This window comes from Mustela nigripes, chromosome 8 (genome assembly GCF_022355385.1).
Source record: "Mustela nigripes isolate SB6536 chromosome 8, MUSNIG.SB6536, whole genome shotgun sequence".
NCBI lineage: Eukaryota > Metazoa > Chordata > Mammalia > Carnivora > Mustelidae > Mustela > Mustela nigripes.
In genome coordinates, this window is record NC_081564.1 from 874361 (window position 1) to 898724 (window position 24364).

The window sequence follows — 24364 nt, forward strand, 5'->3', positions numbered from 1 at the left end:
GGTCCCAGGTGGCGGGGCCCGCCCGGAGGCAAGGTGGTGCACGTCACCGCGACAAGGAAGGCGGGCACGTGGGGAGAGCTGCCGTGCACACCGGTCCTGGCCGACAGGGGACACGGGAGTCACACAGCCCTGCTGCAGCCTGGTGGGCCTCACAGTGTGCTAGATTCTGAGTCACAGTGAGCTGCTCACTCTAGGGTTAACCGCAAGCAAGTTTTTCCCTTGTTCTCACCATGCATACTTCTGACCTGTTCTGGGTCTCGCACCAGAGCACAGGGCACAGCAGCAGGAAGCGCGGCCACTCTCCGTCCTCATGCCAGGTGCCCTCCCCACCGTCAGCCTGAGCAAGGACACTCTTCTCACCTTCGTTGCAAGCGAGGTGGGCAAAGAAAGCGATGACCTGCACCGTCTTGCCCAGCCCGGCTTCGTCCGCCAGGATGCCGTTGAGGTTCTTCCGGTAGAGTTTGGCGAGCCAGTCCAGGCCAATCTTCTGGTAGTCCCTGAGCGCACCGTACAACAGAGATGGCGCGTTCAACTTCACCTGCAGCGACACACGGGCCGAATGGGCCCTTCTCAAAATAATGCTCAGAAAGTTTTGCGCAACGCGAAGCCAAATCAGCCACACGGTGAGCCCACTAGAGCCCACAGAAAAGATCTAGAGGTGAGAGGAGAAGCAAGACAGTACTCGCTTTTCCTGACAACCTCTGCAGCTGGCACAGAGCTGGGGGGAAAGACCAAGCCTTTTCCCAGCCTCGCGAAGACACCACCCCCCACGTGGCAGCCCGGCGCCTCACCGTGGGGCTGACCCGGGCACTGCCCTTCGGCAGGACAGCTTCGGCCACGGCGGTCACCTCCGCGATGTCCTTTGTGTGAGGGCTCCCAAGAGTCATTCTCTCCGCAGCTTTGAACTGGTCCATGATGAACAGCGAGTCTATGAGAACCACATCCTTCCGGCCCTCCCGGTCGCCCGGGGCGCCTTCCACATCTGTGAACAAGAGGACAGATCTGCAGTGGATGCGACACTTTTATGCGCCTACTTACTGTTTATAAAAAGAAATACAAGGAAAAAAAAAGAAATACAAGGAAAAAAAGTTGTCAGAGTCCAAATGTTTCAAATGTACTATTTTTTTAATCTGTTTTTAACCCACTTTATATACCTAACACTCCCCAGATGAATGGGTATACACTCCTGTAAAACCGTCACATGCAGGAGCGCTCTGAAGAGCCCTCAGGCAAAGACGGAGGACCTGACTGAACCAGGAGCCGGCGCCACCAGCAGACGTATGGGCACCGAAGGGCTTAGTGGCCGCCCCTCCACCACCAGAAAAGGGAAAGTCACAATCGTCTCCGAGGACTAGCAAGCAAGGAGGCCAGCAGCCCACCCTCTGGCCCTGTCAGCCCCGAGCTTCTCTGCTCGCAGGAATCTGCGTCCAGTGATCAGGACAAGCAGAATGGAAACCAGGAAAGACGGGCCGTTTGCTTAGATCGTCTAATGAAAGTGAAATAACCTCCTCAAAACGAGCGCATTAAACAGACAAAGCCCACCCTGAATATACATGATACAAACCCAAGTCTATGAAAACAATGACTTTCATAAACGTGGACAAAACATTTCCAAGTTGTTCACAAGTACTCTAATAACTGTGCCAAGTTAATAAATGAAAATAAAAAGCATAGAATTTAACAAAACCCTCTCAGTGCAAAATTACATATTAAACATGCTTGCATCTTTTTACTTTATTTTTATTTATTTTTTGTTTTTGTGTTTTTAAGCAGGCTCCACGCCAAACATGGAGCCCCAGTCAGGGCTCAATCTCACAACCCAAGATCAAGACCTGAGCCGAGATCGAGTCAGATCTCACCCAACTGAGCCACCCAGGTGCCCCCACGTAACGGCTCGCATCTTTCTCTCCCATCAGTCTAGGAGGAAAGGAAGGTGACTTAAACCCTGTCGTAAGTACCCTCCTCCATGTGACCTGGCTTTTGCCATGGGTGAGATCTTTAAAGACGTCAACACAGACCTTCTTCTTCGCTCGCCTCCTCACTGTCGGGCTTCGGTTGCGGCCACTGGAAACTGGGCAGAAAAGCTCCTTCGTACAACTTCATCAAGTCAATTAAGGGCAATTCAGCTGGAAAGGATCACGGGAAAAGGGGGGGATAGTTTACAGCACGAGAAAGCACAGCTGCAGCCCTCCTGCAATTAGTTTTTTCCAAAAAGTAACTATTGCCCGTTACTGATACCGTCTTTGAGGCACATTCTTTATAAACATGAGAATCTTCGACATGACATGGAAAATTCAATTTTTCCTCATAAAGGAATTCTTAAGATTTCTAAAATAACCTCATAAATGAAGACTAAAAGCTATAACCTAATAAACGTAATAATAAAAACACTGCTGATGGAAAATAATTGATGATATGAAAAAAAGAAACACCAAATAAAAGTCAAAACAAAAATTAAGCAGAAAAATGCTGTAAAAAGTACATAAAAAAGTTGTGATTCCTCCCATACCAAGAGCTTGCCCTAGCAGACGGCCAGCGGGGCTGTTCCGTGTCCGCCTACGGAGCGTGGCAGAGACGCTGGCACGGAGTCCAACCTGCCCGAGGCGCACCCCGTTCGGGGGAAGCCACAGCAACAGGAACACAAGCAGGGCATGGAGGAGGCATGAGGAGCGCCAGAGTGGCGGAGGGAGCAGCCGCCAGGCCACCATACAGTGCTCCTGGGGGAGGAGGTGCTCCCTTCCAGACCTCGCCCAAGCGCACCCCTCCCCGGAAGGAGCGCAGGAAGGAGCGCAGCAAGCCGGCGCTGATGCGACAGGCAGAGTGGACGCTCTTGGGGGTGGAGGGGAGGCCGTGCCCAAGGGTGTGTGTGAGCTCCACAGGGCCGCTGCCCTCCCGCCCTTAGTGAACACACCCCTTACTACAACTCTGAAACAGACCAGGCACCTGAACACAAACCTCACAAAAAACCTGCAATCGTAAAATGTCCCTGCAGGCACCCGAGAACGACCTGCGTGAGTGGACAGGCAGGCACACCGTGATCAGGGACTGGAAAAGCTCGGCCTCGTCAAGACGCAAGTGTCGACTATCACCCTCCGACTCCAGGCCACGAGGCCCTGTGGATGTCTGTCCTGAGGCGGAGGAGGCCCGGAGGAGGCCCGGAGGTGGCCGAGGCCGTCCCGAGAGGATGGATGCGGAAGGACCCCCAGCCCGCGCTCAGGACCAGCACGGAGCCCAAGGACCCACGCCGGCCAGCAGCGTGACAGCACGACAGCAGGTGGGGAAGAGCCTGCCGTCTGAGCTGGCCAGGACCAGCAGGAGCAGGGACCAGCCTTTCAAATGGGGCCAAGACGACTGGGATCCGTTTGGGGAAAGGAAAAAAGGAAGGAAGGAAGGAACCAAAGAATTGTACTCTTGCTCCACACAACAGGCAAAGGCTATTCTAAATGGATCAGAGACACGGATGTGAGAGTGAAATTAAAAAATCTGTGGACAAACAGGAAAACTGCCTCATGATCTTGAGGTGAAAAGAGGCTTCCTGTGCCTCTGGGGGTCTCAGTCTGTTGAGCATCTGCCTTCGGCCAGGGTCATGATCCCAGGGCTGGGATCCAGTCCCCTATCTGGGTCCCGGCTCAGCAGGAGCCTGCTTCTCCCTCTGCCTCTCCCCTGCTTGCGTGCTCTCTCTCTGACAAATAGATAAAATCTCTGAAAAAAGAGAGATTTTTTTTTAAACAAGACTGACAAATCCAACTACACTAAAGTCAAGAACACCCGTGCATCAGAAAGCCCCATAAGGATGACGGAAACACGGCACAAGCAGGGAGGGGCCGCTGAGATGCATGTGACCAGTGAAATGGCCACATCACAACGCACAGCTGCAGCACGCAGACACGGGAAAGCAAGCTCAAGCCCACGGTGGAAAAGAGGAACCCGTGAAAAGGTGCCACCCTTCATCTGTTCTCCGAGACGTGCCACCCACAAGTAGCAGGAGACGTCGTGTTCCCCTCACCAGGGCAGCAACAGCACCCCGACGTGTGGGGCTTGGAGCGAGCCCCGCAGCCCCTGCCAGGCCAATCTCATCCAGTGGCCTGTGTGCACACTGGCCCGGCCCGTCCACTCTGGCACACACATGTGTGCCGACCCCAGCCACAGGAGCACTCCCGCAGCGTGCTGAGGGCGGACCAGGGGACAACCTGAATGTTCAGCAGCAACCCACGAGGGAATCAATGACACGGTCATGCCCGGAAAGCGGCTCAGCAGTGACAGCTAGGGAAGCCGCAGCGACACACCACGGCCAGACGAAGCTCGGGGACGGGAGAGCCCAGAGAAAGCGCGCTAAGGCCAGGGTGCGACGCCACTGAGACGCCGGTCCTCCGAGCAAGCCCAGCAGCACCCCGGGCCGTGTCGGGCGGCAGGGCAACCACAGCGGAGGCGACGAGCCGCTAGGGCAGGTCACCGGCCAGCGTGCGGTGTCTCAGGCACTCTGCCCCACGCTGTGCGGTGTGGCCTGGACGCCGGCGCTCGAGGGCTGTGTTGGGTTTTGGATCTCACAGGTTTTCCCACGTTCTTCTGTACGTGTTCAACACTTCCTAAGGGCATCTGTGGCACGGCGCGCAGCCCACCTTCTTTGGCTAAGCTGGACAGCTCTGCCTGGTGGTCCACGGCCCCCTCGTTCGCTTCTTCCTCTTCTATGGTCTCCTCCTCGTCTTCCACTGAAACAGTCACCACGACATGTCAGGGATGTTGTAACACCACCAGCCTCCAACACGGTCTCGCCAGCTATGAGAGCTGAACCGGGCCTTTCTGTTTTCCGGGTGAAGTCTGGAAGTGCGGCTGTACTGAGCGTCCGGGGCGTGAGACACGGCCTGGGTCTTCGCTACTCGACAGACCGTCTCCAGCAGAACACGGAGCACTGTCAAACCTCTCATCCCCCTGCTAACCCCACAGCACAAAATCCCAGGAGCAGGCTGCACGGGGTCCTGCTGACTGTGTCATCACCCACACCAGGGTCCCAGCCACTGCTCGGCACGCCGTTCCCTCAGCTCAGCTCCCGTCCTGTGCAACCAGCACCTCAGACCAGGGTGGTCCCACACCCCGCACCGCACGTCCAACAGAGACGTGACTCTGGGTGAGAAGAACCCACCGGCAGCCCACAGCAGGACTGGCCCAGCTCCGGCCTGCCTCCGATCTGAGCACAGCTCTCACGCCCCAGCCCCGCCAGCGGACTACACCTTCTCTCCCACCAGCCTCCGCCCTTCCCTGCAGGCTCCTCCACGCAAACAACACGTCTCCGAGCACTCCTGCGCTCTCCCTCCTCCACAGTCTGGCTTGTTTCTGCAGACACCCACCCACCCCCTCCAAGGTGCCTGGCCCCCAATGACACAAGTCACTGGGACCCCAGGCACCCTGACAGCACTGAACAAGCGCTACGCCTGCAGTCTGAGAGAGCCCGCCATGCGGACAGCGAGAGAGTGCCAGGGGACAGACCTTCATCGTCAGTCAGAGATGTGCTAGCTTTCCTCTTCCTTCCAGACAACCCCGACTCCTGAAACAGAGAATAAAACCTGCAAACACAGAATGGGAAACGCAAGCAGAAACGTCTACTTCACACGCTCCCAGGAAGACCGCGGTGAGCCTGGGGCGCCCACGCCAGCCCGGACTGCCATGAGGCACAGGTGTTAGGCGGCAGGCAGGTGGAACTACATCCGGCACTGTGTCCTCCCTTGTCCCCAGATCAACACCCCGTGACAGCCGAACACTAAAAACCAGGCTTCTTCCCCAGAGGGACTACTACGGACGAAATATACACGTTTCTCCGGACAAAAAAGGGACCTGCTTTATCAGGCGCCGTGTCTTCTTGGTGGTCTCCCTCTCTTATCTAGTACAGGAGCCTCAACTTACCAGGAAAGCTTCCGGCAGTGCATCCAGCCCCTGAGGCCTTGACTCTTTTCCTAAAGACAAGGAAGCTGATTACTTTCACCGAAGCTACGTGTGTAGGCCGTGCCCTACTGGTACCTCCTCGCGGGAGGACAGCGAGTATCAGCTCCGCCTCCTTCCTTCTGGGAACTGGGCCGCAGCACAGCCCCAGCCAGCAGTCCTGGACCTACCAAGTTCTCTGGCAGCTCCCCACACGTCTCTGGTCTGGGAGGTGAACCTGGGCGCTAAATGGCAACGTGTGTCTTCTAGAATCTCTACAGTCTCACGGCTCTATGACTCCACGCAGAGCCCGCCGCTCTGCCTCCATCCCCTCACCAGCAGAATGAGAATCATGCCCCCTGACCCACCCCAGCCAGTGACAGCTACATCCACTGCTGCCTGGCCCACATCACAGTGTCCAGGGAAGGGGCGGTCCCGTCAGAGCACTGCAGAGGCCATGCCCCAACCACAGAGGTGCCCACGAGGTGCAAACCCCTGGGGGAGATCATCTCAGTGTCCGGCACCAGCCACAGGGCACAGGCCCAGAACCTCAACCCCAAGAGCGCCCGAAGCTGATCAAGGGGCCCGGGGCGCTGACCTGTGCCAGCAAACCTCAGAGCGGCATTCACTGCTACAGCAGCTGCATGGGGGGCCGCGTAACGACGGGCTCAAACTGGTGAGCAAGTGCCCCCGGCGCCACCACGGCAACCAGCTGCGGGACAGCAGGGCACGAAAGTGCCACAACAATATGAGGGCTTCTAAGACGTGTCCTACCTCTCCTGGGCACCTTCTGTAAAGTTAAGGCTTTTTTCCTTTTCTCTTCCAATTCTACTTGTAGTTTTATCTCCACGACCTGAGTACAAAGAGTGGAGTACAAATAGGCCGTTAGGGACGGAGGTCACGGGAGCTCTGCACAGGACGTCCGAACTCACACGCGGGGTCGGAAAGCACAGCCGTCCCACCACCCCGTCAGGATGAAGCCGTAGGGCATTCCGCCAGCTGTTCCACAGCCATGCGCTGCCTGAGCCACACGGGCCGGGGCAGGGTAACGTGTTCTGTAACGGATGCGCAGCGCAAAAGCCACGTGGGAAATGGGCTGCCTCCTATGAGTGGCGTTTACACGGACGGAAACACTAGATGGCTCCTTGCCAACGGCACGAAGCCAAGGCCGTGGTGCACAGCCAGGAGTCCAGGAAGCAGCGCGGGTGCACGCACCTGTCCCAGGGATGCAGCGGGCACGACTGCCCAGATTTCCGCGTCCCTCGGCCAGGCACGTTCAGAAAACACAGTCTATGTTTTTAGGACCCCATTTATTTATTTTTTTATTTATTAAGATGTTATTTATTTGACAGACTGAGATCACAAGTAGGCAGAGAGGCAGGCAGAGAGAGAGGAGGAAGCAGGCTCCCTGCTGAGCAGAGAGCCCGATGCGGGACTCGATCCCAGGACCCTGAGATCATGACCTGAGCCACTGGAATCATAACCCTGGAATCATAACCCACTGAGCCACCCAGGCGCCCCCTCAGGACCCCATTTAAATTCCAGGATTTACCTGTTCAATATTTGACCAAAAACACTCTATCTCCCGGGCAGTGGAGGCAGCGATGCGTCTCAGTCGGTTCTGCTCCTCCTTCCTTCCCCTCTCCTCACGCAGCTTCTTCTCCTCATGGTGACGTGCCACTGTCCTGATGAGCTGGAGAAGCAAGGGTTGCAGACCTGACACCATGTGGCCACAGGCAGGCACACAGGGCCCCCGGCCGCCGACACAGACACGCAGGGGGACGTGCCTTCGCCTGCTCTGAGGGTGCAGGGGCCGCGCCCACACCAGCACAAAACGCCGCCAACACGCTGCCTGGCTTTCTACAAAGTGCTAGTTTACTAAATACACTGACTCTCCCCCAGGAGGTACACCATACTGCGTCACAATCCTCCCCCACGTGACCTACGATCAACATCTTTCCGTCCAACATGAACACCTTCAACAGACATCACTTGTACCACAAGTTGGGGGGAGTTCATCATTTTCCCGGCTTTTCCTTTAAATCCCAACCCGCCTTCCAGGGTCTGGGCTCTCTTCTCCTACCAGCAGTCCTCCAAAAGGTGCTGAGAAGGAACCTGGCAACAGACACCTCGTGAGCCTGGGCATGCCCGGCTGCAGGCCAACACACTGCGGGGAGAAGTTGCTAGAGGCCTGTTGGACACCACGGACGGACACGACACACCCCCCCCCCACTCACAGACTCCTTGGGGCCGTGTCCTGGTCCAATCACAGCCCTGGCACAAAGCCTCCTGCTGCTCAGGGTCTGCAGTCTCTCACAGAAGAGGGGTAGCACTAGCTGCTGGTGCCCTACCCACCTGGTGCCCACATGCTCAGGACCATCATCCTTTATGAAAAAACCGTGCCTAAGGAGCAATCAGGTTTTTCTGAATTCCATGAATCTGATTTAAGACCCCAGCCTACGTAAGGAAAGCAGAGTTCGGGGACAGGGGTAGACAGCAGGGCACACGGGACCACTCCCCAGGCCTGAGAACACGGGAACCAAGAAGAGAGCAGGTATGCCCCAAGGAACAGACGGCAGTGCAGTGACGTGAGAGAAGCAAGGCCCAGAGCCGTTTACACGTAGGCAAAGACAGCTGCTTTGTACTCTGAGACCTAAGGCTTCTGGAACGCTGTCCCCTTCTGCATTCCTAGTATATACGCTGGAGCCATCTGCTAAAGGCTCCCCAGGACTGGGTGTCCGCTTTAGGACCAGTAAGAAGGAAACCAATCCTCAGCCAGAACTGGGAGGGCGCTGGACAGAAGACCAGGCAGTGCAGGGCAGTGGGCAGTCTGAAGGCCCAGGACCGCCCCCTGGCTGCCCAGAAGCCAACCAGCCTCACTGCCCCCTGCCAACCCTGGGCCTTCTCGGCGCCCGCATCACACCAGCCCTGGCACCAGCCTGGGTTCTGGGGGCTGCAGGCCTCCCGACCGCCAGGAGGGGCTGACAAGCAGCAGCTGAACGCACGCGGAAGCCGCAGCAGGGGCAGACACGTCCGCCCCCCGCGGTCCAGCCCAGGGCTCTGAAGACGGCCCCTCGCAAGGAAACCGCACAGCACGGTTACTTCCTCAATGGTGCCAGGACACGCGCCGTGTTTAGGAGGCCAGCCCCTGAGAGGCGGTCTGCGGACCCCACACACAGCAGTGAACACGCACTTGTCCGGGAACCGCCATCCCCTGTGCCTCACCTTCCTGGCCGCGGCCATCTTCCACCTCCTCTCCTGGGCAAAGTCCGTGGCCATCCACTGCATCTCCTCCAGCAGATAGTCCCAGTGCGACTTGGGGCGTGGGGCCTCCTGCAGTTTGGGCAACCGCCTGAGGGACCACAGGCCTTCTTTCCTCAAATCTGCTATCCGCTGATGGATCTGGTTTTCCTGTGAGGAGTACGGGGCAAGGTGTGTCCCACACGCAATTACTAAGTGCGCCCCACTAAGTCACACCCCGAATTCACAAAGCCTCAGTAACAAAGACAGGACCGGATGCAAAGATCCAAAGAGGCCCTAGAGAGGTCAGCAGACATGCCACCCTCCCCGGAGACCGGGGAAGCACGGTGACACCCTGTCTCTGAAACACAGACCAAATGCACGGGCCAACGTTCACACCAGAGCACTGACAAGGGAAACAGACACGTGCCTGGCCCTTGCTCCAAAACCACTGCGAAGGGGAGGGCCGGCTCACCCGAGGCTGGCCACACATCAGCACCGAGTGAGCTCCGGACAACAGCCAACACTGGGGCTGGGACATCCTACCGACCTCGGTATGTTTAGTTCCCCTCAGGAAGTTTGAACTGCTCAGTCACCCCATAAACAGCAAGCACTGACGAGGGGCCAGGCCACGGCCACGCTGGCCTCAGCCGTCCTCCTGGCCCTGCCCTGCAGCCCGCACGGAACGCCGCCTGGGAGGTCAGCAAAGAAAGGACGTTCCCCCCCACAAGTCCATGTTCAGCAGGACAGGTCCAGTTTCCCAGTGGTAACCCTGGTTTCTAACTGATCAGAAACCACGTTTGACCCTCCTCGCTACAGCTATGCATCCTGTGCAGATACTGAGATCAGACGAGCTTCACAAACTAGAACACGTGGGACAACCCTCTTGACATTCCCAGTGCACTTACCAGTGCTATCTGTTCTGCCAGCTTGTCCTGAGAGCTGTCTTGGGGTGGGGCGGCATTCTGAGCTGGGCTCTGGGGTTTGGGCGGTGCTGACACAGCTGCCCCCAGGGACCGGGAGGTGACCGGAGACAGCGACTTGTTGGCTGCCGAGGAGGGTCTACTCCCTGCAGAGACCCGTACCGGTGACGGGCCCGAGCCGCCGGCAGGAGCTATGGACGAGGTAGAAGAGGCCGCCGGCGGGGGTCGCTGACAGGGCTGGGCAGGGTCCACGGGCGGTCTCGTCGACGCCACCGTCTGGCAGGCAGAAAACAGGCCAATGGTGAACAGGAGACCTCACCCTCCCACGGGTGCAGCCACATGTCAGAGACCGCGTCGCCCCCAGAGGTGCGCACAGGGGAGCCCCTCCGCAGCAGAGCATAGAGGTCGTGGGCACACGGACACACGGACACACCCGCCCGACCACGCTCACAGTGGGGACACATCCCTGCACTCCACAATGCTGCACCAAGAACGCATCTCAAACTCGGCTTTCATGGCCGTCTTATCCCAGGGGAGCCTCTTCCTCTGTTTTTTGCTTTTTGCAGCTGTTTCTCCTGTTCAAATTATTTTTCAGAATTTATAATTGTATAAGCTTTTTTTTTTTAAGATCTTATTCATTCATTTGAAAGAGAAAGAGACACAAGCAAGAGAGGGAACACAAGAGTGGGAGAGGGAGAAGCAGGCTTCCGGCCAAGCAGGGAGCCCGATGCAGCGCTCGATCCCAGGACCCCAGGATCAGGACCTGAGCCAAAGGCAGACGCTTAAGACAGAGCCACCCAGGTGCCCCTGTACAAGCCTCTTCTTAACTGAAAAGTACCAAATGTTCATCTTATACCTTTTCTTTTAAAAGTGAACACCAACTCCACATGCCCCTCTCCCGGCAGGCAATCTGTCAGGCAGAGATTCCATCTCTGTCCATCAGAGCAGGTCAAGCCAGAGGAACCCCTCCCACCCCGGCTGAGACAAAAGCTGAGCTCCCACAGGACTTCTGTGGGGAGGCAGAAAGCAGAGAAGGCAAGGCGGCCCCACAATGTAAGAGGCACGCCTAGAGCCTGGAACCCGGGGAGACAGCGACGGAAACTCTCTGCACCTGGGCAGTGTGCGACTCCTGCCTCCACCTCACCCAGTCTCCGACTGCGGCTGGCCGTGCTCCTGGAGAGAGAGCTCTAGCAGCACCCGCCACGGCCCCCGTCTCCGTGCTCGGGGACTGCTCGCCATCAGCGACGGGGCTCGGAGACTACAGCGGAGACCGTGTGGCCCACGGTCCTGACGTGTTTCACGTCCCCTCTTTGTGGCCCTTCACGGAAGTCTATCAGCCCGACCCAATCTAGAAGGGACGTTTCCATGGGTTTTCTAAGGAGCCGATCCTCTCAACAACAGGGTCACGTCAAGGAATCCAAGCAAAACCCCAGTGTGGCCTGAAGTTAACCGTGTACCTCAATAAAACAAAGTACTAGATAGAACCAGAGAGACCTGTTTCCACAAAAATGTAACAAAAACAGTGCTGGGTCCCCAAGACACGCAGAGCGTGGCCACTGCACGGCCACGCAGACCTGCACAAAAGGATCCAGAATCCACTGGGGCACAGATCACAGCTACTCCAGTCACCAACCAGGTGATCATGCCAAGTTATTTCAGTCTCTCGAGTCTCTTTATGGTAAAATGGGGATGACAAAGACTGTACATCCTAGAGCTGCTGGGCAGAAAAAATAATGCCGATAAAGTCTCTCCACGGCGCCCAAAGCCAAACAGGTGGTGAGCACGAAGCAGATACAGCCGCCGTCACCCTGTCACCAGAATGGGTCAAACCCTGCACGCGTCTCAAAAAAAGGATCTGGGCCAATGACGATCGGTAGGGGACGAGGCGCATCATGTAGGGGACGAGGCGCATCATGCTAGAAACCCAGGGAAGAAGGCTTTGTGCCTTCGCAGAGCGCAGAGCACCCAGAAGAGGGAGGTGCCCGTGGGGGGCCCCGCAGCCGGCCGGGCGTGGACAGGCCTACACCAGGAGCTCGCTGTAGCCACGCAGCCTACGGCAGCCCTGCGTTCGCACCACCCCCGCTGTGCACTGGTGGGAGGGCACCTGCCATCCGCCTGCATCACTGGACACATCAGCCGGGATGACAGCCAGGATGCCCTCTGCGTGGCCACCAAACCACCAGCAGCAACTAGCCTGTACTGCTCGCTGGTGTTCCCAGAGCGTAACTGGGGCCACAGAGGCGGATAAAGGGACGCTGGGCAACGTACTGGCTCCAAGTGGGACAGCAAGCCGCCAGGAGGGCAGGACAGCACACACACCCATGCAGCGCACGTCTCGGTTCACCTTTCACTTCTAAGCAACAGGACAGGTGCCCACCAAGTACCTGTGGCTGGGAAGAGAGCTGCGCGGCCTGCATCTGAGCCTTCCCAGGCATCGGGGCGTGCAGGGACTGCGGCACGGGCTGCGGCGGCGGCGCCGGCAGTTGGCTGGGCGGGGGCACGGGGATAGAGGCATTCGACTGTGGCGTCTTCGCAGGGACCTGGAGCTGCACGTGAGGCTCCACCGCCGGAGGCTGCTGAGGAAAGTGAAGCGCTGGAGGGAGGGGTGCGGCGGGAAGGCCGGCGGGGGGCAGCCTGCCAGGGAGCTGCGGCGGCGGGGTGTGCAGGCTGGCGGCGTTCTGCACCGGGGGCCCCGTGGTTGGGTCGTACTGCTGCTGGCTTTGCTTCTGTCCGGCGAGCTGGGCAGCTTGAGGGGCCGGAGGCATTCCTCCTGCAAGAGAGGAACAGCCCCAGCAGCGCTGAGTCTGCAGCCCCCAGCCTCTCCGCGCACAGCAGATCTCCCACCCCGGTGCTCATCAAGGACCCGTTGGAACCACCGCACACTCCAACGGGAAATGCCACTGGTACAAACGTCTGTTACATACCTCTAGTGTCATAAACGAGCCCACAAAGAAGGAAAGAAAGGTGCTTGAGCCCTGCAAGCTAGCCCCAAGCCGAGCAGGCACGGTAACCAGTGCCCCGACCACAGAAGCAACCAAGGAGTGTGCTGGCGTGCGAGGGGCAGGATCCCAAGGAGGAAGAGAGGCAGGGCTCCCTCAGGGAGAGGGCCTGCCTGCACTGGCCCTTGCCCTCACCCGCACCAGAGCTCAGAGCCGTGTCCCAGCCCCAGGAACCACATCCGTGGCACGGCTGCGACCGCATGAGTCCCACCAGACGCCAGGCCACGAGGCCTCTCCGCTGCACGCACTCTGAGCGGGAATAGCCAGTGCGGCCACCGGGCCTTACCTTGAGCCGTGGGCATGAGCTGCTGAAGAGGAACCCCTGCGTTCGCCCCCGGATGCTGGAAAACTGGCCCCTGGTGGCCCACTTCAAGCCGAGGCCGCTTAGACGGCTCTAGAATAAGTTTCAGAAAAGGTGTGATTCGATGTAAAAACAACACAAAAGATGTAGAAAAAACATGTGTCAGGGTTTTTTTTAATAATCTTTGAACAGGGAGGCCCTTTGGCCCTTCCATATGTGAACCAAAATCCACAAGCCAGAAAGGCTAAGGTCGATGAATATAAGTTCTTTCCATTAAAACTTCACAAGTGTAAGAAGCAGCCTCATACAAAAGCAAGGGCGGATGGCACCCCAGGAGACCACGGTGTGCACGGCACGCGCATGCGCGAGAGGCTGGCGGGGCCACCATGCAGAAAGCTCTTCCACGTTCATGGCAGAGGTGCCAGCGACCAGACACACAGAACAGGTGAAGAGCAAAAAGGGCTCAGCAGAGGCAGAGTCACAAAAGGTTAACAACACGGCAAGGACCAAGCAGCCGCATCAAAACTGAAGAGCTCCACGGCACACCAGACGAGCCGTGCTCCCCCCGCAGAGCAACAAAGACCAGAGCAGTGATCGTGCTCCACCCACTGGCCACAACGTGAGAGCACCAGACACTGGAGACGGGACTGCAGAAAGGCCGGCCCTTCTGAGGACCACGTGCATTCCCGTGTGGTCTGACCAAGCACTTTCATTCCCAGGAGCTTCTCCCTTAGATACAGTGACAAATGTGTCAAAAAATAAATAAAATCTGGGTTCAGTGTTCAGAGAAAGGAGGCTATGGAGAGGAACGCTACCACGGACGTGCAGACGGCCGGAGCCCCACGCGCCGGAGGAAGGCACGGCCATCGGAAAGAGTGTGGTCCGGGGTGGCCGAGGCGGCCTGGGAAATAACTGCTGGCGACCAAACAGGGCACAGGGAGCGCACCCACACCCCCTCGGGACGACCACGGGTGACCACGCGAGTGTGCGGGCAGCAGGTCCGGCGTGCACACAGACGGCGGCGGCAGTGAGCTCTGTGGTGGGGCACAGGGAAGGAACACCAAAGCAGAGGGACACCTGCCTCACAGCTTCCTTGACTGCCCAAATCTTTCACAAAACACATGTGTTTTTATAATTCGAAAAAAAATTTAGTTTACAAAAAAGCGACTGACAACTTGAAAAAGAAGGCAGTTTTACCCTCAATCCTATCATGAGGACTAAGGGCCTGCCAGCGCACATAAACCCGAAATGGAACCTCCCAAACTCAGTGGGCAAACTTCTCAGTACACACCCATGCAGCCACACAGATGCTCTCTTCAGCCGATCAGCACAAACAAATTACTCTCAAAGTAGAAAGAAAGTCACCAAAACTAAGCACATCAGCATTCATGCAGCCACTACCCTGTGCGCCCCCTCAGGCCACTCGGGCCGTGCTCTGGGACATACCTGCTGGGGTCCCCGCCTGCTGCCTCTTAAAGGGGTCCGTCTCTGCCACACTCGCGGGCCCCGCCACAAGGGCCCCCGCCAGAGCTTGCTGCTGCAAGAGAAAACGGGCACGTGAGAGTCTGATCGTGTCGGTGCCTTACAAGCACGGTATGAACTAAACTACCGTGATTACAGCACACACTGGCCTCCCTACTCTCTAACTAGAGAAATGCTAGCTGCGCAGCACGTGTAATGTACGTTCTCATATAACACGGAATTTAAAGTTCTAACTTACCTCTGGAAGGGAGAAAAAGGATGTGTTAGATCTTATTCTGGTTTTAAATGGAGTTTCCTATCAGTGCAGACCTACGTTCCCTCAGAAATGAACAGAAACGGCAAAGGACAAGCCCGTGTCAGCAAACACGGGTCCTCAGTCCGACACCTGCGCCTCCGTCGGCCACGCTGCCTGTCATCACTTAACCCCCAAAACACAAAAACTGAAAATCTCTTCCTCCTGGAAAATGACACTAAAACCCTGCCTGACAGACAACACTCTGATAAACTTGGGTCTCCTCAATGGCACTGTGGCCAGCGGGCTCCCTACACAGCTGGGGACGCCGGGTAACGCGCGTACAGGCGATGTCCACAGTTGACACAGGGAGCTTCTGGCACAGACGGGAAGTGGCCAAGTCGGGGCGCCCCACGCCTTCACATCTGGGTACCGTCCCCGCCGGGCTGCTGCTTGCTAAGGACGATGTGTACCGAGCCCTCGTCGTGAACACTGTGTTCACGGTCCCACGGGGTCCGCCGTGCTGAACCCAGCACGCTGGACGCCGAAGTCACGCACGCCTACACAAGGCAGTGCCCGGGGCGGGGGGCACCCTGCCAGCGCCAGCCACGCTACAGGTCGGTGCCAGCGCCAGCCACGCTACAGGGCCTCCCCTGGGGACAGGTGCAGTGACCGGCTGAGGGCAAAGTGGGCGCTGCTACCTACGCTGAGTGAAGACGGGGAGGGGGGAAGAGAGGAGGGAAAGGAGGGAGGAGAGAAGATCTGAACCACGTGGTGTGTGACAGCGGTGGTCTCTGGGCACGGGATTAGAAGTAATTCCTAATTGGGCACTTTTCTAGATCTTCCAAACATCCTACAATGAACATATACTTTTATATCAAAAGAAGCCCTTTCTTTAAATAACAGAAACTGGCAAAAATTTCTACGTCCAGAAATGGCCAAGTGATTCCTATTAGACGAACACGAACTCTGGAGGGTGGGACTGGACGCCTGCGAGGAAGGACAGGAACCAGGAGTTGGCCTGAGGGCAGGCCCCAGCCCGCGCCATGCGGCCAGCCCAGACCCAGACAGACGCAGCCTCACTGGCCGGAAGACCGCGAGGACGGAGCGCACAGCACCGCAGCAGAGAAGCAGAGTCGGCCCGGGAGATGACTGCACACGGGGAGGCCCCGAGTCCCTGGTGTCCAGCTGCCTCCTACAGCAGGCACACACGGACTCCAAGCACAGGCCAAGGAAAGCACGCCGAGCTCTCAGGTGCCCTCAGTCGGGAGAGTTCCAACTCAAGCGCGCTCGCTCCTGACGCCGAAGCGGGCAATACTGCTCGAAGACCGTAACCGAACCCGGTGTCTGCAACGCCTCGTTCACAGCGTCCGGAGTCTCTCCCAGACACAGAGACGCAGGAAAACCCAAGCCACGCTCACAGCACAGCACACAGGCACAAACCCCACGCCACGTGAACGCCGGGCTCAGCAGCAGGGACCCCAGCGACTTCAAGAAGCCCAAGGACGTAAAGAAAACATACTGCAACGAAGAACACAGGAAAACCGTGACCACAAAGAAGGAACTATCAAGAAAGAGAACCAGACGGAGGTGCCCGAACTGAACAACAAGCTCTCTGGAAGACAAGATTCACTGGAGGGAGGAGCAGGCAGCGGAGGCCCCGAGCTGCAGGCGAGGTGCTGGGAGAAGCGGAGCCGCAGGCCGGGGCGCCCAGGTGCGGCCCGGCCGGGCGCTGGGAAGACAACAGCCAGGCCAAGCCCAGGGGACGCACGCCCACGCGGCCCAGTCACCCCCTCAGGGCTGCACAGCCCCCAAAGGGGATGCAAAGTCTTCTCCAAAACGGTGCTGCGGAACGAGGCATCCACAGGAAAAGGCTAAAACACTGGACGTTACTGAAATAAAGAACTTGTGCTCATCACAGCCACGGGGCAGGTAGGGGCAGCCTCTCCCTTCCCCCCGCTTCCTGGCTGCCCCTACTCTTGCCGTCAGAATGACTCTGCTTTCTCTTACACTGTCTGGCTGACTATTCTACTGGGAAAGATACTGCAGTGTTTAAACTAAAACCTGAGGGCGCCTGGGTGGCTCAGTCATCAAGTGTCTGCCTTCGGCTCAGGTCATGATTCCGGAGTCCTGGGATCGAGCCCCGCATCAGACTCCCTGCTCCGTGGGGGGCCTGCTTCTCCCTCTGCCTCTCCCCCTGCTCGTGCTCTCAATTGCAAAAATAAATAAATAATTCTTTTAAAAATGAGCTTGATTTCAATTAGCAATCATTTATTAGAGTTCTTAAAAAAGAGAGAGAAAACAGAGATTCTCTGATGGGAACTGAACTCTGAGTGCCCATTTTAAGAGAGCAGCAAAACAGACCTTATCCATAAAAGACAGCGTAGTTTCCGGGGAGTGGAGAAGCTCCACCAGAGAAAGAACAGGTGAGGGCACTGGGGGTGCCGCTCACAAGAGAGACGGTCTGCCCCCGAACGGGGAACAAACCGAAGTTACTCGGGATGAGGAAATTGAGGGCAGTCGCGACAGCGGGCAGTCTGCTGGGCGTAAATCTCAGCCCAATTTAAATAAACCCAACTATGAACTAACTGGGCCTGTGGTCGGCAAGTCAGGGCGAGCAGTCGGAGCGGGGACAGGACACGCAGGCAGGGAGAGCTCTGGTGCGCAGGCCTCACCGCATCTCAGCTTGAGGTTCCACCGGCGCTCTCCCTGGCTCACCGGGCAGGGAAACTGAGGCCAGCACACGCAGAGAAGGCCCTGGCCCTGACTGCACGCCTGTTACCACAAACCAAGCTGCCGACCTCCACTCAGTCTACACCCTCAAGCTGGGAACTATCCACATAAAACAAGGACACACATGTAGGAGCAAGACAGCAGCAGCAGGGGCGTCTGGTAGCTCGGCGAAGCCTCTGCCTTCGGCTCAGGCCATGATCTCAGGGTGCTGGGGTCACAGCCCACGTCCGGCTCTCTGCTCAGATGACAGCCTGCGTCTCCCTCTGACCTTCTCCACTGCTACTTCTCTCTCTCTCTCTCAAATAAATAAAATCTTTAAAAAAAAACAAAAGCTAGCAATAGTGGGGTAAGGTCACAGAGCTACCCTTTCCGTCTCCTCTAGCACGGTAAGGACAGAGAAACCATCTCCAGTGAGGACGGCTGTTTAAAATCTAAATAACAAGGGGACACCAGGGTGGCTCCGTCATTAAGCGGCTGCCTTTGGCTCAGGTCATGACCCTGGGGTCCTGGGATCGGGAGCCTGCTTCCCCCTCTTTCTACCGCGCCCACTCTCTCCTGGGATGGAGCCTAAGTCAGGCTCCACGCTCAGCGGGGAGTCTGCTGGAGATTCTCTCTCCCCTGGCCCTCCCACTAGTACTCTCGCTCTCAAATCGTTGAACACAATAAAAATACAATCAGAGCAACGCTTGTGCTGCTCAGGCTCGTGCCTCACAGAGCCCGGGCGCGTGAGCGTCTGCACTGTGCTGACCTACACACTCAGCTCCTCACACCATGTCCTCTGCCTCTGCTTCCTAGACAACTCCCCCCACACCCTTCTGCTCCACACGGTGTGGCCAAGCCGCACAGGCAGCCACGCGTGTCAGCACTGAGGCACCACCTCCTTCCCTACTGACGGCTCCCGCTGACGTTGCTCTGTACAAACGCGCGCGACCCGCTGACCTGTCCTCCCTGCCAGCGGACACTCGGCTCTCACCAGCTGGACGCTCTTACAACCAGGGCCACTAGGAACACCGTTACACCTGGATTCTGGCAGACACCCTCAAGAATTTCTTACAGCACACTTCTAGGACATATGGTCTGCCTGTGCTCACCTCTTCCAGGTCAGGCAAAATGTTTCCAAACATCCGTGCTACCCTCTCGTCAAAAGTAGATGAGAATCCCACTGACCCACAACAGCAGATTCTGTCCGGTTTAATTTCTGGTGATCTGGTGAGCATGACGTCAAGTCACAGCGGTTTAACCTGTGTCACCATGGAGGCCACACGTTTCATAACCTGACAGGTACCTCCTGCCTTCCGCTGTCCCACTGTCCTTAGGCAAATACTTACGGATGTGCTCTAGAAACACAGTAATGTGTGACACTCCACGAAGCATTAACAAGAAAGACGCCCGGCTTATTCAGGTTCTCACAATCTCAAATGCCACAGGTCTTAGCTTCAGTCACTCAAACTCATCACGAGAAGCACCTAAATATCAGGTTCAAATTACGCCTCCCCACCAAAGTGGATGGCCCCTTGCAGAAAGGACTGATTCTAGGCCAGAGGAAGGAAAACACAAGATGAACCTTAGTGTGTGCCAGCAAGGAAGGGCTCAGAGAGTGACCAGGACACGTCAACCGTGCAGGAGGCCGAGCATGAAGGGCTCCATCAGGTCAAAACACACAGTAACAGAAGGGCCCTGGGCAGCAGATGACAGAGGGCACAGAGACCTGAGCGGAGTGGTTAGACCAGCAGCTGACAAACCCCACAAGCCGAAACACAGATCTGTGCCTTCCCCGCCAATGAATCACACCTCAATGTGACCGAACTCACTTTCTGTACAGACCCAGGAAGGAAAAACCACATGATCATGCAAGTAGATCTAAGAATACCACTTGACAAAATTCAATATCCATTCGTGATCAATACTAGAAATAAAGAAATCTCCTGGGGCGCCTGGGTGGCTCAGTGGATTAAGCCGCTGCCTTCGGCTCAGGTCATGATCTCAGGGTCCTGGGATCGAGCCCCGCATCGGGCTCTTTGCTCAGCGGGAGCCTGCTTCTCTCTCTCTCTCTGCCTGACTCTCCGCCTACTTGTGATCTCTCTCTCTGTCAAATAAATAAATAAATAAAATCTTTAAAAAAAAAAAAAGAAATCTCCTTCACCTGGTAATGGACATCCACAGAATCTACAGCTCCTATCACACCTGATGGCAAAACACTAAATATTTTCCCCAAAACATCAGGAAGAAGGTAAGAATAAGTATTCTTATTCACTGCAAAAGCCTGATGGACCACTCCGCTGAGCAAATCTGGAAGTCCTCGCCAGGACAATAAGGCAAAAAAATAAAAACACATAAAAGGCACATAAACAGGAAAAAAAAAAAAATAAATCTTGCTTTTCTTGGCTTTCCCTATGTAGAAAATCCCAGGGAATCTACAACAAAGCTCCTAAAACTGACAGACAAGTTCAGCAAGGCTACAGTACAGGTTCAAATAATCACCCGCATTCCTACACATCTGCAGTGAACGTCTCAATTTTTTTTAACAACCACATACAATACCACAGAAACACTGGAAACACCTGAGTATAAATCTAACAAAATATGTACAGAAGGGGCATGCTGAAAACTACATAAAACGCTGATGAAACAAATCAAAAATGACCAAAACAAAGGGCGAGATATGGCATATTCCTGGACGGGAAGACTCAGTACTGTCAAGGTATCACTCCTTCCCACAGTGGTCAACAGATTCAACATAATCCAAATCCAAATTCTGCAGATATCCACAGAGCAGATTCTAAAATCTCTATGAAAATAGAAAGGAACTAGAGTGACCAAAATCATTTAAAAAGAAGAAGAAGAAGAAGAAAAGAAAAACGTTGGACTCACACTGATTTCAAGACTTACTACAAAGCTACCGTGGCCCAGACCATGTGGCATAAGCAAGACACAAAGATGAAGGGAATCCCAGAGAGTCTAGAAAGAGACCCACAAGCCAGGAACCCGCTCATTTTCAGCAGCGAGGCAAGGTCAGCGTACGGAAACAGAGCGGTCTTGTCAAGACACATTGCTGGAACAAGCGGAAATCAACAAGCAGAAGAGCGATCTTTCACGTAATACAGAACCTGCCTCAAAGGGGATCGTGGACATAAGTGTGAAACTCAGAACCATACAACTTCCAGGAAAAAATACAGGGTTCTGTGACCTCAGGCTGAGCCAGGAGTTCTAAGGATGACAAAAGCATAATCTATAAAACCAACAAAATGATAAAACAGACTGCATCAAAACCTAAAACTTCTGCTCTGGAAAACAGTAAAACAGAGAGAAAGATAAGCTTCAGAATGGCAGAAAAACATCTGCAAATCTCTATCTGACAGGGAACCTGCATTCACATCACACAAAGAATTCTCAAATCGAACAGCGACACGCAGGAGTCCGACCTTCCCCAGGACGACTCACCGACAACCCTGCAGGCTGGGGCCACGACCGGAGAGGAGCAGGCAGGACGCACCAGGGCCTCCCCGCCGCTGGGGGCAGCAGAGCGCAGAAGGGCACAGCCAGGGAGTCTTTGCAGTTTTTTAGAAAACTCGGGGGCACCTGGGTGGCTCAGTGGGTTAAGCCTCTGCCTTCGGCTCGGGTCATGATCTCAGGTCCTGGGATCGAGCCCCGCATCGGGCTCTCTGCTCAGCGGGGAGCCTGCTTCCTCCTCTCTCTCTGCCTGCCTCTCTGCCTACTTGGGATCTCCATGTCAAATAGATAGATAAATAAATAAATAAATAAGAAAAGAAAAGAAAAGAAAACTCGAACCTATACAGGCCCACAATCTGCTGCCAAGTCTGAATCTGAATGAAACAAAGGCCTAGGTTCACACACACAAAACTCTCTGTGAACACCGAGGCAGCTTTACTCCTAAGTAAACAATCCAACTGCCCTTCAACAGGTGCGTGACGAGACAAAGCGGGGACACCCCTGTCCCCAGACACAGACGACTGGTAAATGGCACAGCGTGGCCACTCAGCAACAGAAGACACGGGCAGTCTGACTCCATCCAGGTTTCGTTCATTCTGGAAAAGGCAAAATCACAGAGGCAGGGGGCACAGATTCTGGGAGGGTGATGGAGCTCTGCTTCTGGACCACCACGGTGGCTACACAGCTCTGTGGGTTTGGCACAACTCAACAGAACCACAAACAAAAAAAGAGTGAGTTTTACCGAATTCAGTAAGTCTAAATAAATAAATACTATTAGTGACATAACCTAATGACTGAAATAAAAATCCACACATGAACATGTAAACGGAAGAAAAAGGAAAGCGCACCGTTCACAGCAGAGTGCCGACCGATCGATGCATTAGGGACAACGGAGCTAGAAAATCCATTCTGCAATCCTGAAGGTGAAAACGGATTCTCGCCAGATGGCAGAATTAGTGGCTGAAAGTTTAATGAGATACAGGATATTTAACTGAGTCTCAAAGTATCTTCCCCAGATTATTTATCATTTACCAAAGAAAAACTAAGAACCTTCCATTGCAAAAGCCTGAAGGACACCAGCCCCACCGAGCGGTCAGAGTGCAAGTCACCAGTCCTAAGATTGCTGACCTCATGGCCTCCTAACACGGGAGCACGAGCTGCACACAGCGTCACTTCTGGGTTTTCCTCTCAAAGATACATGGCCCAAGTCAGACACAAGGGAGCAGCAGGCAATCCAGTATCAAAGATTCTACCAAACAAGTAGCCTCAACTCAAAAATGTAAAAGTCATGAAAGACTGAGGAGCCAGGCTGGATTAAAGAAGACCAAGGAGGGGGCGCCTGGGTGGCTCAGTGGGTTAAGCCTCTGCTTTTGGCTGAGGTCATGATCCCAGGGTCCTGGGATCAAGCCTCGAGTTGGGCTCGCTGCTCCGTGGAGAGCCTGCTTCCCCCTCTCTCCCTGCCTGCCTCTCTGCCTACTTGTAATCTCTGCCTGTCACATAAATAAATAAAATCTTAAAAAAAAAAAGACGACCGAGGAGGCATGACAACTACACCCAACGCCCAACAGGCGACCCCAGCCTAGGGTAAAACCACCAGGGCCAAGCCTTGAACAAGCCGGGTTTGAACTGCACAGGTCCACTCACACGCAGATTTTTTCCTATACACAACAGTAAGTGTATTTTCTCTTCTTCCTTGTGATTTCCTTCTCGCCAGCTTACTTTACAAGAAGAATACAATATATAAAACAAATTAACAGACAAAATACATGCTAATCAACTATGTTATCTGTAAGGCTTCCAGTCAACAGCAGGCTAACAGCTGTTTTTGGGGAGTCAAGAGTCGTATGTGGCGTTGCACTGTGCGGGGACAGTGCCCCTGCCCTGTGTAAGGGTCCACTCTGTCAAGGACACCAACAGGTCAAGACACAAAAACCACATATGAGCTTTGGCTTAGTCATGGTCCTGGTGTGACCCGGACCGCGTCAGGTAAGAGAACATTCTCACCTAAGGCACACGGGGCATCAGGCTTAAAAGTGCGTGACGTGGGATCCGCAACAGCCTGTCGCCGATTCGGTGGAGACACGTGTGTCTACACGTGCACCAGAGTGAAAACAAAAGAGGCTGGCAAAACGGACACATGCGGTAACCCGGGTAAGAGCACAAAGGAGTTCTTTGGAAAACTGGTTTTGCAACTTTCACATGTGTTAGAAATTACAGCAAAACTAAAAATAAAAACATTGAAAAAAAAAAGGTATCACCACGAGATGAAACTAGTCTCCGAAGCCAGACCCATCCATTCCCTCCTGAGAGACCGTGACCTGTCCTTCCAGGGTCTTGGCATCACTGACATAACACTGAACAATTCTGTTTCCAAACAATTAGTGGTACTCAGTCTGTACTCAGTGGACACCCGGGGGGCCTACGGTCCTGACTTCAGCGTTTCTTCCAGCTGCGGAAAATATCAAGTTACCAGCTGCTTAAATCTTTTTTTTCTTGTTCTGTTTTGCACTGTTCTTAAAGATACAGAGAGAAGACACAGGAAAGAACCAACATGTAAAACACAGCACACAAGGAGCCCTGAGCACACATTCAACAGGACTGTAGTAGGTGACATGCATGCGAAGGCTACGACCACGTCACACTCAACACAGAAAAAATAAGAATGCATTAAGATCCGTGTTGTCATTGACTCATGCAACTTAACTTTATCATTTCATATGCAGGAAGTCTTTTAAATTTTTTAAAAATAAGGAATGGGCTCTGGAAAAAAATGCCGGAGAGCAAATAGTAAAATTGAAGGTTAAAATATCTGGATGAAGGAAAGTTTGGGATGAGGCTACATTTGAGAACCATCGAAAAGTACCTGAAGCGGTTGCTGCTGGGATGAAAAAGCAGCAGAAACATTTGGCGGAAGCTGGGTTGCTATAGCAACGGGAGTACCAGTCTGCCCATCCTTTCCTGTCACAACCTTTACCTGAGAGAAAATATTTTGAGAAAAAAAGGCAACATAATTTTTAAGACTGCTCAAAACTTTGTCAGAATTTTACTGCTGATAGCTCAGTGATGTCTGGTGTATAAAAATGGAACGCTT

General features: G+C 54.9%; 1 protein-coding gene across 14 annotated transcripts in view; it reads right to left on the reverse strand.

The window, feature by feature from the left end:
* Positions 1-24364, reverse strand: part of EP400 (E1A binding protein p400) — a 98021-nt gene that overhangs the window by 57704 nt on the left and 15953 nt on the right. For 9 of the 14 annotated variants that reach the window (XM_059408160.1, XM_059408150.1, XM_059408154.1 and 6 more), the window contains 14 exons: positions 24137-24247; positions 14823-14913; positions 13362-13469; positions 12461-12846; positions 10062-10352; positions 9139-9324; positions 7466-7606; positions 6688-6766; positions 5899-5948; positions 5485-5542; positions 4620-4709; positions 2019-2126; positions 792-982; positions 361-538 (listed from right to left, as the gene is read on the reverse strand). In XM_059408160.1, coding sequence (XP_059264143.1) covers positions 361-538; positions 792-982; positions 2019-2126; positions 4620-4709; positions 5485-5542; positions 5899-5948; positions 6688-6766; positions 7466-7606; positions 9139-9324; positions 10062-10352; positions 12461-12846; positions 13362-13469; positions 14823-14913; positions 24137-24247 — 2068 coding nt within the window. The remainder of the gene's footprint in view (positions 1-360; positions 539-791; positions 983-2018; positions 2127-4619; positions 4710-5484; positions 5543-5898; positions 5949-6687; positions 6767-7465; positions 7607-9138; positions 9325-10061; positions 10353-12460; positions 12847-13361; positions 13470-14822; positions 14914-24136; positions 24248-24364) is intronic. The other 5 variants (XM_059408162.1, XM_059408161.1, XM_059408155.1 and 2 more) reach the window with 2 other exon arrangements.